Genomic DNA, 21,326 nt, shown 5'->3' with positions numbered 1-21,326 from the left:
AATAGCTACTAATGTCAACACATATAAATATGAACTAAATACACCAACAAATAGAGCACAATTTTAGGAACCTAACAAAATTTGTTTCACAATTTTTGGACACCTACATGATTTTATATTAATTACCAAAGATCAACTCAGAAATTAAATTAGAAAACTATTTCTAATTCCATAGGAAAACGAAAAGTGAATCTCCTGCGCGGCCCTCATGCATGTCCCGCTAGCGTGGCCCACGCAAGGCTAGCCCGCTCGTGAGGCGGCCTATGGTGGGGGAGTCCCACTCGTGTTGGTGCTTTTGCAAAAGTGTCCTCACACTTCTTCCAAATCACAACTAAGTGCTAACACTATTTTCCCCTCTCTCAGACCATCTCACTTAACCCCCATCCTTTCCCTAATTAACCTATGCGCACCCCCACGGCTCAGTACATGGTGGCGCAGTGGACGGTGACACAACATGACCACGCCGGCCACCAGAGGCTCGCGCTGGCCCGTAAGTCAAGCCGACCTTCGACTATGGTTCAACTGCCTACACCAAGCAGCAACGTGAGATGGCGGGACATGCTGGAGTGAGCTACAGTGACATGCGGCCGTTCGTGATGGTGGCGCGGCTGCCCTAGTGAACCCAAGCACCTAAGAACCTAACTGGCTAGCGAGGGAGCATCAGTAAACTACCGTGAACCTAGCCGAGGTGACGGTTAGGGTGGAGGATGGTGGAGGAGGTGTGGCCACATGTAGTGCGCCGTGGTGGCATGGTCATGTCAGTGGCGATGGGTAGGCAGCAGCGGTTCCACTGGCATGCGCAAGGTGGAGAGGGAGGCAATGCGAAGCTAGTAGTGTAGGTGAATTGGCTCAGGAGGGACTGTAGGAGGGCTGCCCTTGTCCACGGTCAGACGTGGCCTTATCAGCATGGCAGTGAGAAAAGCACAAAATTAGAGCTTGGCAGTGCCTTGTTCATGGCTGGGTGGGGTTGGGCAGTAAGAGAACTTGATGGTGAAGCCACAGACATGCTGAATTAAATAGAAGTGATCACTCGGTGACCAATTGGATGGCGTGTCTCAACGGCGGCAACAGAGGGAGAGAGAGGGAGAGACGAGGCGACAAGTGCGATCATCTCGGTCTCACCTTGGCAGGACATGTGGGCTGCATAGACGCAATGGACAAGCATGTGCGTCCACGACCGGCATGGCCTGTGTGGCCGTAGTGCCATAAATGACAAGGCGATGGCGAGCTCAACTATGTGCAGCGGCAGTGGCGGCATCGAATTCGACCGGTAGCGGCGCAGAGGGAGGCACAGACATGATGGCGAGGCGACGACACCGACAGTAGCTGTGTCATGGCACTGGGCAGATCGGCGGTGCGACAGCCCGGCGAGGAAGGCTGCAGCGTCGCTCGGCCATGCGAGCAGCTGTAGTGGCTCCACGCGGCAGAGCCAGTGGCGGCCAGGACAGGGCAGTCGTAGCCGGACACGCGTGGCAGCGCTCATGCACGTGCAGAGCGAGCAGGCGTGGTGACGTCGCACCCCCGAGATGTGGTGACCGCGCTCACTCAGTGAACTAGCCTGAAATCACGTCTTGCACGAATTTTAAAGCGCCTATAAAAACTAAACGGTCGCTCTTGAACCTAAACCATCTTCACCATGCTCTAGAGCGGATATGAGTTTACCAACCCGAGCTAAAACATGACACCACCTCCTAACTCAATTTCACAAAATAAATCACCAAACATTGCATTGTCTAGCTATCAACATACTTAAAAATATTCCAAATTTTTGAGCTAAACTTGATTCCAAATTGCATTTCTAGGCTATTAGAAATATTGGCTAGCACTGTTATTTTTCCACGACAAGTATTTCATTGTCATCTACAAAGTTCATATTCCAAACTTTATTTAGAGCCACGTATATGTTTTATAGCATTTTTGTTCAATAAAAATTAATTTTAAACCCTAATTGATACATATGAGTTATGGAATAGCTTATCATTTAATATTTTTATTGATCATCTGAAGTTACAAAAATGTTGTCTACACATTCTATCACATACATTATCACATAAACATGATGCTCATGACATGATTTAGTAGTTTGTTTAGGGCGTAACACCGAGGGTGTTACAATGTCTAGGCCAGCCCAGCCTAGACCGGCCCAACCGGACCCATATACGGTCCAAGACCTGGCCACTAAGCCAGTCAAGGCCTGATTAGTGTTGACCGTTGACCATGGACCATTGACCAAAGCCACCTTTCAGTGACCGCTAGATGTAGATAGCTGTAGACCCCACCAGTCAATCTAAGCCGAGCTACCAGCCAATAGGAAGCTGCTACGTGTTACCCTTACTGTTTTCCTCCCTTTTTTTCTAGAAAATGAACTGAACTTAGAAAATTCATAGGAAATTCATCTAACCTTAGAAAAATATGAAAGCGGTGTCCTATTTTTTTTTTCTAAAAATAAGCTCTATGTCATAGGCTTGTGGTTGAGTGCATTTGGATCTTTTGGTTTTCTATTGGTTCGTTGTGATCATCTATAGGAGTCACTTATAGCGACTATATGTCTCATTTGGCAGCCCCGGAGGAGCACCAGCTCGAGGACTATGAGTACACTGAGGAGATCGGAGATGACTAGGGCACAGGTACCACGTCCCATCCAACCTTGTAGAATCCTATTTGGCATGCAATATATTTAGATGCTAGTGCTTTACTTTCTACAAATGATCTATGATATGTTGCATCATAGTATTGCTTGAAGCCTATACCTTGACGCAACCTTACACCTGCAAACCCGTTGATAGGCTAGATGCATGCTAGCTTTCATACTTGCTACTTACTTCTACTTGCATTATATCTGCGATGTGATGCATGGTGGAGGAATGTTTGTGAGTGGCTAAGGCACATGGTGCCATGATTGTGGTGATAACTTGGGAGAGATTCTGGCTTGTGTCTTGGGTGTGTGGTGAGGGTTGAGTCGAGCAGATAGGATTCTACGATGAGTCTTTGGATGAGTCTTACTGAAAGGGTGTGACCTAAGCATCCTCTATGTGAGGTAGCTGTGGTGGGTAGATGTCAATTGAGTAGATTCTGGGGAGCAAACTCTTTGTTGGGCAAATCCCCAGAATGGAGGTGTCTTCGAGGCACGGGGAGTTGGGTGTCTCCATTGAGAAGATGTCTTGTTTGGTCCCCCTAAGGACTGATATGCTGAGAGAACCAGTCCATACGAACCATTGCACACCACTCGCTCGGGCAGGAGACGGATGTGATCTGGCTAGGGCGATACCACTACTCTAGGTTGTAGTTGATAGTGTAGGGAAGTAAGGGTGTATCCTCTAACCCTTCCGAGACTGCGTGGTAACCCTTTTGGAGGCCCAGTGCTATGTTTTATAGTCTCAGCGTGCCGGTGGACTCCAAGGTGACTCAGGGCTGAGTGGTAGGGTGGTATTGTACTGGTTTGGAGAGTAGCCCAGAATCATCCTAGGTGGGGCGTTGCTGATGATGGTGATCTTGTGGGTCCAGATGTAACCCTCTGTAGAGTTTTGGTTGATCGATGGATACATAGCCATTCCTTTACGGTTGTGGAACTTTCCTATGTTATCACTTCACTTGACTAGTGAGAGGTGTCTTTCTTTCTCTCCCCCTGGGTTGGATTAGGATCCAGCTGTTAACCGTTGAGGCAAGGTACGAGAGGGAGTTGTTCTTGCCGCCTAGAGGGCGTGAGTGTGGTGAGATGTGTCGTTATGTGTGTGGATGGGATGGATGGATGGAAATGTCTTAAAACTTAAGAAACAATTATAAAATATTGATGAACATACAAAGGAAGACTACAACCATATATAGGTCTTTTCTCTTACCCTTGCATACCACTGACCACAAATCAAAAACAAAGCATAGGGTGAGAGCCAGTGACCAGTATAAATCGTACCGATAATTATTTGATAGGTGATGAGCCTGAGTACGACTACCAGGGCGATGGTTGGGAGGATTAGAGGGTCTTGTCCTACGCTCAAGATTGCCTGAGGAGTTGGAGTCTTCGCCCGTTGATGCGCCTTCTGATGCTATTCTAGATGTTGTGTACTCTGAGTGACTCCGTCAAGTGGAGATATAATAAAGAGTAAACCCTTCTATTGTACTTTTTAAAACAGGTATTCGATGTATGCTATGACTTGTGATACCGACTGAGATTCGATAATATGATGCCATGATCTCCTGGGACTATCACATTATGGTTTGTATCTATGGATTTCCCTCGAGGAAATCGTGGATCGTTTTAGAGGTCACCTATGGAATTCCACGAATAGCACCATCAAATCCGCTTTTATGATAATCCAGAAAGTCTGATAAACTTTTGTAGGGAAGACATCAGACCCAGTGCGGAATTATGTTTCATTTAGAAAATGTCACCTTTACCGTGGCTTATGAGAAGTTTTGTGTGAGGATTTCATTTTCAACTTCTATAACTTGGGGATGCCATTGTATGGGTCTCGTCCATTGTTACAAAAGAGGGCTCAAGAGAACTAAACAAATTCTTGTAGTATTTGGTGATAAACTTTTCAGATTAGCGTCACCACTAATAATATCCTACTCTTGTTCCAATTAAAAAATACGAGTTCTCTTATGCTTCCCAATAGCCACTAATTGAAAATATTTAGTATTTGCATATCTTTGGTACCGTTTTATTTCTTCCTCCTTCAGAAATTAATTAATAATCAGCTATGAGAACGAAAGTTTGCCAGCCAAGTGACAGCGAGATATGGCCGGAGAAGCTAGCACGCATGATTATTGGTGAGGAGCAAACGAGTGGCAGTTTACTGCCATTGTTGTCCTCCATTGACTTGACTTGGATCCATTCCATGTTCCAAGTGTAACAATAATCTGGAATATGGCGAAGCTCTAACCAACGTTAGACAGCAACTTGATATATCGCCCATCCTGCTGTTTGCCTCGATTAATTAGCTTTGTCCTCATGACTGACCAGAAATAATCTAGTTATTAGCACGCATATATACCACAATCATTCACCAGCAGCATGTTCTCCTAAATGTAGCGCACCTACTCCTGACCGCGCTAAAATTGGCAAACCGTGTACCAGGGAGGCCCTATACTCTCCGAGCCATTAGCAGGGAAACGAGAACTACATTTAGATCTTCTTAACAAGTAAGTGATTGTTTTGTTTCATATCATCATATATGTATGTTGATACTAGTCAGTCTCACTACTATTTGTACCGGCCGCGTTCTTGAGCAACTCATCTGTTTTCATTACAAGGTTGAACCTCGGTTGGCAAGCAAGAGATGATGAGATCCAATTAGTTACAGAGATTGATCGACCAAGTCCTCATACATGCTATTGATTTGGCTGGGTGCGGCTCCGGCTTGAGAATTTCCATTTTCTAAAGAAGATGCTGCTGAACCAGTACTAGCTGGATTGAAACCTAGAGCTCTTTTCGATCACATCCCCCGATTGTTTCTTTTTTTCTAATAAAAGGTGAGTCAGTGACAATTCCATGCCATATTTTTGAATGAATTGGTGTCCTGATGTCTAGTCCTGTTTACCTCGCTCAAGGCTGTTCCTAATCGGGAGGCTTATTTACAGTTGCAGACGATGGTGGTGCTAGAAACAGCTGCGATAGTTGCCATGGTCGGGTGGGCGGCCTCACCGACCATCAACCGGCTGATCGGCAAGGTGCAGTCCTACACGGCCAAGAAGTACAAATGGTACAAGGACCTCGAGGAGAACCTGGAGAGCGTGGACCATTTCCTGGTGGAGATGAGGAGCACCGTGAGGATAGTTGAAGCCCGACGGACTGACGACCCCAACATGGAGTGCTGGCTGTCGCTGCTCAAGGATGCCATCGACGACATGGACGACTTCTTTGACATACTTGACTACGAAATCATCGACAAGTCCAACAAGTTCAGCGCCGATTCTTCTTCTTCTTCTTCTTCTTCTGCTGCTGCTGCTGCTGAGTCTGAGTCTGGAGCGCGAACGATTGGGTCGGATAAATCGTCTGGCATGCTGAGGACGTTGGTGAAGAAGCTGGGCGACATCCGCGAGAGCTCGCGTGGCCTCGTGCAAGCATCCATGCTGGCTGCAACTGTGGCTGGCTGCTCCGACAGCAGGTACTCCAGCACCAGTTCAGGACGACCCGTCACCGGCCGTTGCTACCATGGGAGGAGGAGCCCCTCGGGTACAGCGACCAGTACGAGAAGCTGATCGCATGGTTGCTGCCAGACCTTGAGAAACTCAAAGAAGACGACGGGTCTTGCAACAATGACAGAAGTGTGGTCGGCATCATTGGCCATGGTGGGATGGGGAAGACCACGCTTGCTCAGAAGGCATGCAACGACCCAGACGTGAAGAGTAGGTTTGAGCTCGTCATATGGGCCTGGGTGTACAACAAGTTTCGTGAGGACGACCTATTAGGTGAGATATGGAGGTCGGCTCCGGCGGTCGCAGAGGCAGAAATAACAACCAGCGCCGCCGTACCCGCACGGCATGGCGATATGAGCTTCAGCAGCATGCAGCTGGCGCTGGAGAAGCTTGTGGCGTCCAAGAGGTACCTGCTGGTGCTCGACGACGTGTGCAACGACGAGACGGCCACCAACCTGCAGAGGAGGGAGACATGGAGAAATGTGCTCGCGCCGTTTCAGCGTGGCAAGCGCGGAAGCAGGGTTCTGTTGACCACTCGAGCCATGATCTGTGCGCAGACGGTGGGCGTGAAATTTTCGTATTTTGATCTCTTTTGAAAACAATTTCTAGAAAAATACCAACGCCAAAACAATTTCTGAAAATAGACCATTTTTAGGCGTCTTAGCACATGACGCCGAGATATGAGGCTCGGCGTCGTGTCACGCCACGCCGAGGTACTGCCACGTCACGGACGACCGGGGTCGTCGTCGCCACGTTGGCGCGTGGGTCCGAGACGTCGGCGTCGTGTCTGCCGACGCCAAGTACCCAACATCGGCGCGGTCGGACTGAGCGCCGAGCTCTGGCCCCATCCGGAGCGTGGCCCAGGCGGCCCAACAGAGAACGGTGGCCCAGCAGCTCGGCGTTGGGTCACTTAACGCCGAGCCTCCAGACCTCGGCGTGACCCGACTCAACGCCGAGGTCTGGACCCTTTAGGCCGCGCCGAGGCCCCTTCTTCTTCTTCCCTCCCCTCCTCCATTCCCCCACGGCTCCCAAATCCCCCACGGCTCCCACGAAACTCTAACCTTCAAAATCGACCCCCGGTGCCCGGATCTCGTCTCCCGAAGCTTCCTCCAGGTAATGGTCCCTCCTCTCCTCCATTCTATCCGCGTAGATGTGCTTACATTGTCCCTAATCATTTAGAATCATGGTTGTTTGGTGATTTGGTATATTTGTGTTTGCATTTGCAAAATGTATGGCTTAGGATGATTGAGTGCATTGTTGTTTAACTGTTATATGTGATGAACATGTTAGGTTAGTTTGGTTTCTAGTTATTTTGGTCATTAGGGTTATTTGTTTATTGTAGGTGTCATTAGGGTTAGTTATTTGTTGGTCATTAGGGTTACTATGTATTTTATTAATTTGTTGGTCATTACATTTCAATTTGTTATGACCAAGGCGTTTTCTTCGTAACGTTAGGATGCCAAGACGTGGTAAAGCTCGTATTCCAAGGTAATCCCAATGTTTATTCATTATCTGTGCAACAAATAGAAAACCCTAGGTTTAGGTTTGGTTCTCCGTTAATATGACTAAATTCTTTCAATTGTAGCTATGGTCGCCAGAGGGTAAATCCCTACCACCTAAAGCCTCTCCCTGAAGGTGTTCCTCGATCAATGTGCTTTTGTGGTGATCCTTGCAAGGTAGACATCTCTGAAGATGAGGAAACATATAGGCAGAGGTACTGGATGTGTCCCAATTATGCATGGGAACCTACAAAGCAACAACGCCGTGCATCGTTTGTGAGGAATTTTTATTTTGTTAATTAATTTTCTTGTGATATTAAGTATTGCTTATTTATTTGTTTTGTAACAATTTGTTTTTCTTGCAGACCGTTCCACCACTGTGTGACTTTGAGCAATGGATTGACACTGAGATCAAGGAGTCGGACAAGCAGCGTCTAGAAGGCCTGAAGAAGTGGGATGCGGAGGTTAAGGAGAGGTTTGAGCAGAGACGCAGACTGGAGGCTATAGAAAAGGAGCATAAGGAAGAGGAGGAAAGGAGGCGTGTTGCTGCGTACCGGGCGGAGAGGGAGAAGAAGATTGAGTGTGTGCGCCGAGCGAAGGCAGCGATAGAGGAGAATCCCGATGCCGAGAGGAAGGGAAAGTGGCCTCATTGCACTCAGTAGGTATTTGGTTCATTCACGAGCGATGTCGTGTAGCCCTGGACTTTTTTTACTATGTTGTAATGCACTCTGCTTTTATTTCAGATGAACTTATTCCCTGGAATTTTTTTATTATGTTGTAATGCACTATGATTTTATTTCAGATGGTCTTATGCCATGTACTTCGTTAACTATCCGAAGACTGTAGTGGTACTGTTTGTATCACTGAAAAGACTACTTGTGTTGTTGTAGTCACTGAAAGGGCTACAAGTACTGTTGCAGTCACTGAAAGGGGTACTAGTCTATTTGAAAACTCACTGAAAAGCCTAGATTCGTTTACTGTTGTATCTGTAGACGCAATGAATTAATATCAGAGTGATGTACTGCATTTAGATGTAGTGACAAAACACAGGTGTAGCCTTTTCAGATGAAATGACCAGTCATGGTTGTAGGCTTTTCAGATGAAGCATCTAGCCTTTTCAGATTCAATAAATGAGTAGGCACACATGTTTTTTGTCACGTAGCATTCATGGTGAACCTGCCTTCATATCTATATATAGTGCTCCATGTCTTGCTCCACATCCACACAACTTGTTTTCTGGTTTAGTTTTAGCAAATGTCGAGCGGAGGTTCCTCGAGTGGAAAGGGTTTAGGTGGAGGGAGAGGAAAGGGGGTGAGGAAGGGACCTCCGATTGTGTGGGAGGGTTCTCTGGGTCCTGATTCTTTTGAAGAAGCAATAGAGGAATTTCCTTTGGAGAGGAAGAGTGACTTCACCCGTGAGAGACCTCTTAGATCATACGATAAGCGCATTGAAGATTGGACAAAATGCCGCCACGGTTTGGATTGCGTTGTGCAGATGTACAACGACTGTGACGGTGGAGGCCGTCGTTTCTTCAGATGCCCGCGAGGATTTGTATTGCCTTTGAACTCTCTCCTTTTTTAGATTTGCATGTAGTTTCTAGTAGTACTTATTGGTAGATGGGTTTTCAGGATTCAAGCTGTCCAGATAACTGTGGCTTCACTAGATGGGTCGACCCTCCTCCTATCTATCCCCATCAACAGTACATCACATATCTACAGGGACGCATCTTTGACCTAGAGTATGGCCCTAGAAGTGGTAACAGGGACAAGTCGGACGACGACAACAGCAATGATGCAGAGGAGGCACTATGCAATAATCCGTACTGCGAGTGCACGAACCATAAGAAGGACGGACCTCCTTCTCCACCGCCACCGCCACCGCCACCACCACCGCCTCCGTCAACTGGATCATACTATGGGGAAGGCGCAACTCAGTTCAATATGTGGGAGCATTATTAGGACCAACATTTGTTAGTCAATCCGAATGTGGAATGCTTGTATGAGTTGTTCTTTTCAATCTCGTAAGGCATGCTAGGTTTAGTTTGCAACATGCCATTGTTAGTTTTTATTTGAGTGTGTTCCCTTTGTAATGTCTGTATCACTTGTTTCTTTCAATCCCCTAAGGCATGCTAGGTTTAGTTTGTGACATGCCATTGTTACTTTTGATGTGAGTGTAATCGTTGTGCCTCCGCTATTTCATAAATTGCAGTTTACCTACCTCTAAGTTTCATGTACTATGGTTGATTCCCAAACTGAAAAAAAAAGATTTGAGTCTCCCTAAAAATAGGGGATTGAAATCGAACCAACAATCGGTTTTTCCTGCAGGAACAAATATACAAACATAAATATAACTTGTCTACTCTTATTAGTATAACTCGTGTTAGTCGAAGAGGAATCGTTGAGAAAGATTTTTCATTTGAATCATGCAAATAGGATCGCAACATACCAAATGGTTTGGGTCGACGTTTACGTGTTGAGCTGAGGCTCCCCTAGGGTTTGGGGTGTGTGAGGTGGGCTGAGGCTCGGCGTTGAGTCAGCCCACGCCGACCCTAGGGTTTGGCGGCCGTGTGTGAGGTGGGCTGAGGCTCGGCGTTGAGTCGGCTCACGCCGACCCTAGGGCACGCCGACCCTAGGGTTTGGCGGCCGTGTGGTGGGCTGAGGCTCGGCGTTGAGTCGTCCCACGCCGACCCTAGGGTTTGGCTTGGCTAGTTGGGCTGAGGCTCGGCGTCGAGGCAGCCCACGCCAACCCTAGGGTTTGGAAACGGCCGTGGCCCGGTTTGGGCCGAACCTCGGCGCTTAGTCATAACACGCCGAGCTTGGGCACCTCGGCGCTTCGATGCAAGGGTTTCCAGGAAGCACCAGGGGTCGGCGTGAAATGACTAAACGCCGAGCTTGGGCACCTCGGCGCTTCGGTGAATTGCTTTCCAGTACGTACCAGGGCTCGGCGTCAAATGACTAAACGCCGAGCCCCTGGGTTCACCAATATATCATCTCTTCTTTGCGTGCTTCGTCCCCTTCGCTAGCTCCCCGACTCTCCTAACATGTCACCGTGGATCTTCTTTGCGTGCTTCGTCCCCTTTGCGTCCCCTTCGCTAGCTCCCCGACTCTCCTAACATGTCACCGTGGATCCAACAGAGGTTGATCGTAACGTGAAGGATGGGGATGATGACACCCCTTCTTCCTTGTGAGTTGCGACGGAGGCCCTTAATAGCTGGAAACATGAAACATGGCGACGTTCCACACATTCACATAACACATGACCACACCGACAGACACATTCATTCAACATCCGTACATACAAAAGGTCCAACACATTAAGCATCCAACATAGTCCAACACATTCAACATCCAACATAGTCCATACATATGTTTCATCAATCAACTAACATAGTCCAAACATAGTACAAGGTCCAATGCATACATAGTCCATGCACAAAATAAAGCATATGAAGTCTTTGGATCTTTTATCGCTCCTTGTACCTTAATGTGGACGGCGAGCGTAACGCTTTCCCCTCCCAAACGGATAGGTACCTGGAGTGTACCTATCCACTGGTCTGAGCGTCCTATGTGGACGTCCAGAACCGGAGGGGCCTTGAGTTCCTTGGGGTGCATCTCCAAGCTGGGACATGCCAATCTCATCATACTCATGATCATACTCTCCCTGTCCTTCATCAACTTCATCATCATAATGACCATGTCCTTGACCACCCTCTGCAGTAGTTGCTGCACCATGTGAAGAAGAAGTCATGCCACCATGTGCACCATGTGAAGATGAAGTCCCTCCAACATGTGTAGTAGAAGGTCCAGCACCAAGCTGTTGTGGGACTGCCACATCCGGGGAACGTCTACATCCAAGGCGTGCAGCTACCTTTCGTAGGCGATGCATGGCACGCTGCATTTTGAAAGCACTATTAGTAAGTGGGGTTGGTCGCAAAACTATATAAAGATGTAACATCAACTGAATGAGAGAAGACTACCTGAATGTGTTGTCGTAACATGGAGGCCTCATCAGGATCGCCCACAGGAATCATCAATGCCCTTCCTTGGTCGGCCACTGTCCTCATTATCTCCATGCTCTATGCAACAAAAACAATAATTTAAGTCTCTATCACAGTAAAGACCTCAGAGATTGAAATAGTTGTATCACTTACAGCTCTGGCTAACGCAGGGGCGATCTCAACTTGCCTGCCTTCTCGGGTAGCTTGGTCATATGGGTTGTTGCCCTCATCCTCGCTCGCAATGTCAGCAATGTCTTGCTCCGTCCAAGCGGGCCTCAATTGAAGCCTTGTTCGTTGACCAAACCAAACAAGGTAATCATGGAATGCCTTGTCACGATGGACGGCGTGGATGCCCATGTTGTTCTGCTCCATCAACATCCACTCATCAATGTAGCGATGGTGCTCCAGCTGCCAGTTGGTGATCTTCTTATTTTTTTGTCTGTTGAACCTGCAAATTTTACACCAAATCGGCAATATGAAGGCCTACTCAATGATTCTTTCATGTGAAACGAACAAAATATTGTATGTTACGTACTTGTGGAGCTGCCAACCGGTGGAGAAATCATCGGGCGGAGAAGGCTGCAGCCTACCAAACTGCCGTGCTACACGGTGAGGGAGATGGTACTCAACTGCATAGAAACAAATAAGGGGGGTCCTCATTGTCCAGACGTCCTCGTCTGCCATGCACAAGGCGCTCAAGTTGAGATCCATTACTTGCCTCCGCCGATATGGGCTCCATTGAACCTGTACACAACGTCGTCATCAACTAGTCGACGCTCAATTTGTGCACATATCCTCGATTAGGGCAAAAGGGTGGGAAACTTACATGCTGTGGCAAAAGGGTGTCCAGCTCGTTGGTGAAGCTGATGTACGCGTGGCGTGACACGTGGTATGTTCCATGGGCTCGCTCGTAGAGGTGTGCCACGATAGGGGCGACAACTGCGTCTCCTCGAGGAAACCAAGGTTGTGGGGGATCAAGCTGATGCGGTCTCCCAACTGGAAGCCTCTCCCACATCCAAATCTGCAAAAAAAGAGTGGAAACATGAATGTTAATCACTTTTGTTAAGAAAATACATTGAATTGTAGTGGTAACTTGTACAACTTTGCTTTATTACCTGCAACAGTGTGATGCAGCCTGACATTGTAGCGTGCGAGCCTCCAGGATGGCGGCAAGCCTCGCAAAGCTGACGGTACAGGAAGGCAAGTATAGCCGAGCCCCAACTCCTATTACCGGCATCCTCCCAGTTCAAAAGGCATGGAATGTACATCCAGGACGCCGTGTCTCTAGTGCCGTCAGGGAAGAGAACCGTACCTAACATGTGGAGGACATAGGCCCGACAGTAGTATGTCACGGTCTCGGCGTCTACGTTGGGTGGGCACTCCCGAAACTGCTGACGAAGCCACCTCAGGGACACCCCACTGCTGCGCCGTTTCTTGCCAGCCTCAACTGCCGCTAGGGGCCGTCCCAAGAAGTGCTCAACCCGCTGCTGCCATCCTTCAGACTCCGTGTCTCCTGTCACTGGGAATCCTCGGATTTTGACTCCAAGGATCATGGCAACGTCCTCGAGAGTGACCGTCATCTCCCCGCATGGTAGGTGAAAGGTGTGTGTCTCCGGACGCCACCGATCTATCAACGCCGTCAGCGCCGCTAGGTTGAAAGGTGGCGTGCCTCGACGACAAACACGAGCAACGGTAGCAAGGTTCGCCACCTTCAGGAGGGGCGTGTACCTCTCGTCGTAGACCATGGTCGTAGAGGCCTCATGTGTCATTGGCCTCAGCACATTCAAAACCTGCAAAAAAAAACAAGCATGAAAAAGTATTAGTGCATGTCACTTTATAAAGAGCATGGACTATAGAGCAAAACATGAACAATGCAGTGTTTTCATACGAATTGTTGAATATACCTCTCCGTTCTCGATCCTCCGAGCCCGGTGGTGCTCATCGAACCTTGGATCAAGAAGGGGGAACCGATCCATCCTGCAACATAAGCAATGACAAACCATTAGTGTAAGTTAAAGCATGTGTATGTGGTACGAAGTAACATAAAAATAAAAAAAACAAAAGTAAACCAATGTACCATTACACAAAGCAATTCTAGTAGCTAGCTTGATGGATACCTGTTGTCTAAGTAGTTCAGGACATTTTCTCTTATTGTGGCCCGGCTTATGGCAACCAGAGCAACAGCTCTTTTGGGTGTCCTCTACAAAATGTCTCCCAACCTTACTCGTGGTTGATCTACCTTTCGTGGCTCGGTCCATGTCCATCCTGAACCGCTTCCGCCGCCTAGGTCCTCTACTCTTCCAGAGTAAACCAAGATCAGCCACGTACTTGGGGCCATCATAAGTAGGCCATTGACTCTCGTCAAGACATGGCTCGAACTGAGGATTCCAGGTGCTCATTAGGTTCCTCAAAGAGAACTCCGCGGCCATACGGGGAGGGACCTCAGGGTCAACACGTCTAAGGCGACAGGCTGTAATCATGTGGGAGCAAGGCCTATGGTATATGATCGGTTTTCCACATGTACACTTGTTCTCATTGATCACTACTTTATGTTTTCGAGCACCACGGTCTTCACCACCAATGTTAGTTCCGCCACCCTCTAGAATCTCATATCCATGGTTGATCGGATCGAAACATGAACCCTTCTGTCGTTTAGACTTTTTCTTTGAGAAAGCTAGTTCCTGAGATGCTAAAAGTGGCCAAGCTTTGCCTGCTGTCCATAGAGACCTCGCATGCTTCTTCCTCGAAACGAACCAAGAATTCAACTTGTAGAAGGTGAATGAGGCAATAGCAGTCACAGGCAGACCACGACAACCTCTTAGAAGGCTGTTGAACATCTCTGCCATGTTACTAGTCATGAAGCCCCATCTCCAACCACCCGTGTCATATGCAAGTGACCACTTATCTTTCGACGCCATCAACTCGCTCAAGAATTGCCTGCCATCAACATTTGTGGCTAACTTCAGGGCATCTAACTTGTCTTTGAATAATTGAACATCTTGCTGCCTACAAACCTCCTCAAATAATTTGAAGTTGTCCTTTGTGTGATCACGCCTTATAAGATTCTGAGCAAGGTGTCTGGTGCACCACCGGTGATGTATTTGGCCATAACCAGGAATCTCTTGTTCTACGGCATTCAGAATGCCAGCATGCCTATCGGATATCACACAAACATCACGTCCCAGACCAATTACCACTTGTCTTACTAGCCTGAGAAACCAACACCAACTATCCGTGTCCTCGTTCCGAACAATGGCAAAGGCCAATGGCATAAGCTGGTCCTCTGCATCTGTCCCAATACAAATAAGCATTGTGCCTTCAAATTTCCCTGTAAGAAAGGTCCTGTCAATTGAGACGACGGGCCTGCAATGCTTGAATGCTTCGATGCTCTGCCCGAACGCCCAAAACGCCCTTCCAAATACCTGGCTACCATTCCTTGTTTCACCCTCCTTAGGTAAATACTCGAAGTGCATCCCAGGATTTACGGCCCTCATTGCGTTCAACATTACAGGGAGGCGCTCATAAGCTTCTTCCCAATTTCCAAATATTATTTCCAGTGCACGCTGCTTTGCCCTCCATGCTTTCCCATACTTGACATAGTAATTATACCGTTGGAAGATGATCTCAACCAATGCAGACACCGTAATGGTTGGCATATGCTTCACCACGGGGCATAATTGCCTTGCAATGAACCTAGAATTGAGCTGCAGATGGTTCTCTTCTGCCTCAGCAGTGGCACAAACATGTGGTTGCTTCACTGAGGTAATCTTCCATTTGCCTGCCTTCGTCTTCCTAGCACATACTCTCCAACCACACTGTTGTTCTTCACAAGCAACAGTGTACCTCTTCTCCTTGAATGAATTGATGACCCTAAAAGGTCGGTTGTGTACAATGGAGTACTCTTGCAACCATGATTTCAACTCATCCATGGTAGCAAACAATATGCCCTTCCGTATGATGAGGCAACCGCTAACATCAGGCACAGTTGTATCACTTTGCCCACCATCAGCTACTGCCCTATGACCATGGCTAAGGTCCTCGAAATCACCAACTAGTGGATCTCTCCAAGGCAAGACCTTAGACAATATCTCTATTTCCCTTAAATTCAGACGACCAACAGGGCGATCGTCATCAGAGTCTTCGGCTATCTCCTCTACGAAGGACTCATCATCTCCAGCTATCTCCATGTCAAAACGGTTCGTAGCCCTAGCATCACCAAAGTCTTCTTCACTACTAAGATCATCTTCGTCGCTAAGCTCATCCTCAATAGAAAAGTCTCCGCTAGCGTCGTCCAAACCTTCTTCTGCATCAACAATTACATAATCATCATCATCTTCATCACTATCATGATTGCCCTCACCATCGGCAACCGGATTCTCTTCCTCATCTCCACCGTAGCCTAGTTGTGTGACAAGTATTTCTTCTTCAGGCAAAGGACCATAACCTATGTGAGCGGGGGAAGATGGCCATGCTTCGAAGTTATCATTTCCTAAGCCGGACTCCTTACTTACTACTAAATCCAAAGATCGCACTTCTGAGGCCAATACAACTGCCTTGTAATCATTCCATTCAGACTCGTTTGTAATTTTGAGCAACCGCTTGATCCGAGGACCCTTCGACGACCCAACATCTATGACACCTTCAAACTGAACATGCACGTCTCCTTCATTCCAGCCTAACTTAACCTTCACTCGCTCCACTAACTGGGTCAAAGATGGTGTTTCAGAAAAAATCAACAACTCCTCACACATGTCCAGAAATTCCAAACTATCATCTCTTGTCCTAACAATACGGCCTCCATGATGCAACCTCACTAATTTATCCATCTACAGCCATCACACAACAAGTAGTGTCACATATCAATATATCATGCGAGTTTCAATCCAATAAGTAGAAACTAAAATATATCATTTCATCTTTTTCAACCCCAACAACATAATCATTTCTAGTCATAACAAATTGAAATGTAATGACCAACAAATTAATAAAATACATAGTAACCCTAATGACCAACAAATAACTAACCCTAATGACATCTACAATAAACAAATAACCCTAATGACCAAAATAACTAGAAACCAAACTAACCTAACATATTCATCACATATAACAGTTAAACAACAATGCACTCAATTATCCTAAGCCATACATTTTGCAAATGCAAACACAAATATACCAAATCACCAAACAACCATGATTCCAAATGATTAGGGACAATGTAAGCACATCTACGCGGATAGAATGGAGGAGGGGAGGGACCATTACCTGGAGGAAGCTTCGGGAGCCGAGATCGTGGCACCGGGGGTCGATTTTGGGGGTTAGGGTTTGGTGGCGGCGCGGAGGAGAAGAGAAAGAGAGGGAGGCCGGCGGTTTCAGAATGAAGGGAGGAAGAAGAAGGGGCCTCGGCGCGGCCTAAAGGGTCCAGACCTCGGCGTTGAGTCGGGTCACGCCGAGGTCTGGAGGCTCGGCGTTAAGTGACCCAACGCCGAGCTGCTGGGCCACCGTTCTCTGTTGGGCCGCCTGGGCCACGCTCCGGATGGGGCCAGAGCTCGGCGCTCAGTCCGACCGCGCCGATGTTGGGTACTTGGCGTCGGCGGACACGACGCCGACGTCTCGGACCCACGCGCCAACGTGGCGACGACGACCCCGGTCGTCCGTGACGTGGCAGTACCTCGGCGTGGCGTGACACGACGCCGAGCCTCATATCTCGGCGTCATGTGCTAAGACGCCTAAAAATGGTCTATTTTCAGAAATTGTTTTGGCGTTGGTATTTTTCTAGAAATTGTTTTCAAAAGAGATCAAAATACGAAAATTTCACACGGTGGGCGCGGCGGAGAGGAGCAGGCGGATCGTTCTGGACGGGATCGACCGCGACTCCTTCGGCTGCCTGCTCAAGAGAACAGCCGCGATTGGAACCCTTGCTCCGCTTCTTGAAGAGGTTATCAGAAGCAGTGCATTGTTCTCCAACTCATCAGCTGCATCGGCGTCGGAATGGAAGCGCTCCCCGTTGTCTGCCAAGGAGATGGGTCTGAAGCTGAGAAACACCAGGATCAAGAAGAGATGGGAGGACATCTTCAGGACGGACTGCCACGAGAATGTTATCTCATCCCATGTGTCCTGCTATCAGCAGCTGCCACCGCACTTGCAGTACTGCTTCGCTTTCGTCAGCCTATTCCCTAACGGGTTCAAGTTCCAAGCTGAGATGCTGGTGAAGATGTGGGTGGCCCATGGTTTCATCAGCGAAGGTGAAGATGGCTCTGAGGATGGCAATACCATGGAGGACACGGCGAGTGGGTACTTCAATGATCTGGTCTCCCGGTCTTTCTTCCAAGAGATCAAGAATAAACAAGATAGGGTAACTCACTATTTGATCCATGAGCAGATCCATTCCATGATCCGCTCAGTGTCTGCAAATTATTTCCTGATGGTCCATGGAAATACAAATACCTTTGCTGCGGCTGCCAAGAGTATTCCTCATACAGTTCGCCACTTGTCTGTAACCAACGGCTGTCTCGACTGTCTGCTGGTTCATCTCAAGAAGCATACTAGTGTACTGAAAAGGCTACGCACGCTTCTAGTTCTTCGGGATTCTTCTGGACCAGCAAAACCCTGCGTCGCATGTGCTTTTAGAAGCTCAAAAAAGGAAAAGGGTTCTTCTGCCGTGTCCTCATTAACAGCCATTGGTAAGGATCTACTCAGCGAGAAGAGTGGCGTCAGGGTTCTGGATTTAACCGGCACAAACATTGCAGAGTTGCCTCCAGAAATTGGCAACCTGATTCATCTTCGCTATCTGGTTCTTCCTGACACCCTAATAAAAGAATTGCCTGAACAAGTTAAGAAGCTGCTCCATCTACAGGTGCTGGTCCGGAGCACTGATGCCCAAACTGCTGCTGTGGTAGACGATGATAGCAAGAAATTCAATCAACCTTCTACATTCTGTGCTAACAAGGCAGGCCTGAGCCAGCTTGCAGGCATGAATTCGCTCCGCGGAGAACTAAGCATTACGGGTCTCGGCGCTGTTTCAAACAAGAAAGATGCTATTAAGGCAAAACTCAGAAAGAAGAAATCCGTGAAGAAGCTGAATCTTGAGTGGGACAAAAATGAAAGTGATGAAACTTCCCCTCAACATCATCAGGATGTTCTTGAAGGTCTCCAACCACATTTTGGAATTCGAAAGCTGCAAATTAGAAGATACCATGGTATATCATCTCCCAGTTGGCTGCTAAACAACTGCCTAGAACAACTGACACACCTGCAACTCATAAATTGTAGGAAGTGGGCGACCCTGCCCGCTTTTGGCCACCTGCCCCGCCTGAATCTTCTACATATTCGTGAAATGAATTCTCTTATACAGATTGATGGCAGTGGCCCGTTCAAGTCACTAGAGACACTTGAGTTGTCTGACATGAAGAGCTTGGTTCAATGGACAGCTGGAGCTACCGATAGCCATTTCACCGTTCTTAAAAATGTGGAAATAAAGGATTGCCCGGAACTGCAGATATTGCCTCCAATACTTCAAAAAACCATGGATAGCCGAGTGATAAAAGGATGTCCGAAGTTACTATGATAGATCATGCACCGTTGCAGTTCGTACAAACCACAAAGGTAGACATATATTGGTTTCCAAGCTAATCTGTTGTTGCTCCTTTATCTTTATGAAAGACCTCAATTTGTTATGAGAGGTTTGTCATTCTATTGGTATCTCTCATTCATGAAGATCTTTGGTTGTATCAGTTGGTTGGAGAAGTTGGTGTTACTTGAGGCATTATCTCCTTTGGTCCTTTGGAGATGTTCATGTGTTCTCAAGTGTATCTCCAATATGAAGCTCTCTTTGTGACTTCAGTCTATTCAAGGGTTTTGGTTACCGCCAAGTATTCTCTCAGGTTGTGTGGAGCTCTTTTAGTTTAAAGTCTTGTTTGTGGTTGTCAGTTTGCTTTTGGCAATTGACATTCAGCTGGAGCAGTTGGTTATTTGAGACTGCATGTGTTGGGACCCCTTTTATTCATATCTACAATTTGTGGCTAGCATTAGCATTTGTTAATTGGACATTGTTTGTTCTTTGGTGATTGCTATGTGGGCTAGATGCATCTTCTTTTGTGGCATTGTTACACTAGATTTGGTTCATTTGTTCAAGAAGAGCCCTTCGCAAATTTGTTCATCTTGAGGCAGTTTCAGATGGTTTGTTATATTGTAGCTGTTTTGACTCTGAATTATGTCTAAGGAAGTGAAGGTTGAGCTCCTATTTGAGTCTGAGTTGTAGGATTTTGGTGCAGCATGGAGTTTGTCTCTGCATGGATCAGTAGGTCTAAGTTGAGGTCAACGTTTGGTATTGCATATGGCAATACACTGTGGTTGCCCTTGCTTGTGTGAGATCCAGTGTAGAATTTGTTGGTACTATTGGCTACACATTTGATAGTTCCTTTCACTTAGGTTTCTTGGAGGAGCAGATGTAAATGTCATTGCTTTCATTAGTTAGCAGTTTGGTGCACATCGTGGTGTTCACATGTGAAAGATGCTCATTCAATGAGTGTTGGCTACCGAGTTAGTGTTTTAGGTGGAGCACATTTGGAAAGCATGGTTTTGCATTCTTCACTACTTGTTCAATGCCTCAAGTGATTTCTTGGCATATCTTTTGGTGATTGAGCAATTTGTTTAGACTTGGGTTAGGAGATCAGTTGCACATGTTCAGACATTTGCTGGGGTTAGAATCTATTGAAGACTTAGTTTTGTTCGTCTGGATTTGGTGAGATGTGATTTGGACTTCCTAGTTATTCTTGCTTGCTCGATTTGGTAGCTTCTTATGAAGCGTTTGCTGGAGGTTTTGTTTGTCCATTTGACTTGGAGTTGGAGATTTGAGCATTTGGCATCATGATCATGGGTGTGTTGGTCATGTTGTTCACTCATCAGAGTTCACTGATGCATTTGTTTGTGGCTCAATCATTAGCCAAGTCAAACTGAGCTACCTCCATGTTGGAGGCGCTGAAGTTGTTTCTTGTTGATTAATTTGAATGTGAAGCATATGAAGATTGGACTTCTAACATCAAGAATATTGATGTGTTTGCTCTATGGTTCAATCATCGCTGAGGTGGAGAAATGTGATGTTGCAGCTCCCATTGACACCATCTTGAGGCTCATTTGACCAACTAAATTATGCAAAATGTTGCCTATTTGTTTGGTTAGGTGTCTAGGGACCTTTTTTGTGACAATTTGCAACTTTGTGGGGCCTCCCACAAAGTGACCATTTCAGCCCAAAAGGGCTACCCGAGATCACCTTCTGGTAAGGGTGCATGTTCTTCTCCTTTGGGGTTGAGAGAGGGAGAGAGGAGATTTGAGGGGTGAGGCTTTGATCTGAGAAATCCATCCAATAGAGAGTGAAATCGGACATGATTTGGAGCCTCCCCCAACCTTGTTGGCTCCCACCTCTTGTATCTTCATCTTCATAGTGGATTGCTTGCTCGTTGCCGCCCGTGGTTTTTTCCTGCAAGCGGTTTCCACGTAAATCCTTGTGTCTATCTATGGTTCGGTATTTATCTTGCCATACTTGTTGATTGGTTCCTATCTTGCTTGTTGGTGCCATTTTGTCCAAGTTCATGGTGTATGGTTGAGTTGGCATATGATGCATACATGAGTTGTTTGATATGTGGATGATGGGGATTGATGTGTTAGTGAGCTGATCTTTAAGTATATTCCTC

General features: G+C 47.0%; 3 protein-coding genes across 5 annotated transcripts; all 3 read left to right on the top strand.

The window, feature by feature from the left end:
• The first annotated feature begins 4,830 nt into the window (after positions 1 to 4,830).
• Positions 4,831 to 8,350, top strand: LOC136498236 (uncharacterized). Of its 3 annotated transcripts, XM_066494184.1 has the most exons (6): positions 4,831 to 5,142; positions 5,254 to 5,472; positions 5,581 to 7,251; positions 7,594 to 7,626; positions 7,724 to 7,913; positions 8,003 to 8,350. In XM_066494184.1, exon 3 carries the CDS (start codon positions 5,590 to 5,592, stop codon positions 6,199 to 6,201), a length of 612 nt encoding a protein of 203 aa, XP_066350281.1. In that variant the 5' UTR covers positions 4,831 to 5,142; positions 5,254 to 5,472; positions 5,581 to 5,589; the 3' UTR covers positions 6,202 to 7,251; positions 7,594 to 7,626; positions 7,724 to 7,913; positions 8,003 to 8,350. The 3 variants fall into 3 exon arrangements, with proteins under 3 accessions (XP_066350281.1, XP_066350279.1, XP_066350282.1); XM_066494182.1 differs by having other exon boundaries at positions 5,581 to 7,626; XM_066494185.1 differs by lacking the exons at positions 7,594 to 7,626; positions 7,724 to 7,913; positions 8,003 to 8,350 and having other exon boundaries at positions 5,581 to 6,698; positions 6,794 to 6,867.
• LOC136495498 (putative disease resistance protein RGA3) lies at positions 6,297 to 6,734 on the top strand. The gene has a single exon (XM_066491418.1). It carries the CDS (start codon positions 6,297 to 6,299, stop codon positions 6,732 to 6,734), a length of 438 nt encoding a protein of 145 aa, XP_066347515.1.
• Positions 8,351 to 14,886: 6,536 nt separating the features above from the next.
• Positions 14,887 to 19,201, top strand: LOC136495497 (putative disease resistance RPP13-like protein 1). The gene is made up of 2 exons (XM_066491417.1): positions 14,887 to 14,964; positions 17,414 to 19,201. The coding sequence occupies exons 1-2, from the start codon at positions 14,887 to 14,889 to the stop codon at positions 19,199 to 19,201; spliced, it is 1,866 nt and encodes a 621-aa protein (XP_066347514.1).
• Positions 19,202 to 21,326: the final 2,125 nt, after the last annotated feature.

Source organism: Miscanthus floridulus, chromosome 12 (assembly GCF_019320115.1).
Source record: "Miscanthus floridulus cultivar M001 chromosome 12, ASM1932011v1, whole genome shotgun sequence".
NCBI lineage: Eukaryota > Viridiplantae > Streptophyta > Magnoliopsida > Poales > Poaceae > Miscanthus > Miscanthus floridulus.
Note: the sequence above shows the minus strand (reverse complement) of the source record. Positions and strands in the feature narration are given on the sequence as shown.

Bases quoted from the DNA above. Each gene is read 5' to 3' on its own strand.
- LOC136498236 (XM_066494184.1), top strand. From the start codon at position 5,590: ATGGTGGTGCTAGAAACAGCTGCGATAGTTGCCATGGTCGGGTGGGCG.
- LOC136495498 (XM_066491418.1), top strand. From the start codon at position 6,297: ATGGGGAAGACCACGCTTGCTCAGAAGGCATGCAACGACCCAGACGTG.
- LOC136495497 (XM_066491417.1), top strand. From the start codon at position 14,887: ATGGCAAAGGCCAATGGCATAAGCTGGTCCTCTGCATCTGTCCCAATA. The intron at 14,965-17,413 runs GTAAGAAAGGTC...GTATTTTTCTAG, and splicing joins TTGTGCCTTCAAATTTCCCT to AAATTGTTTTCAAAAGAGAT.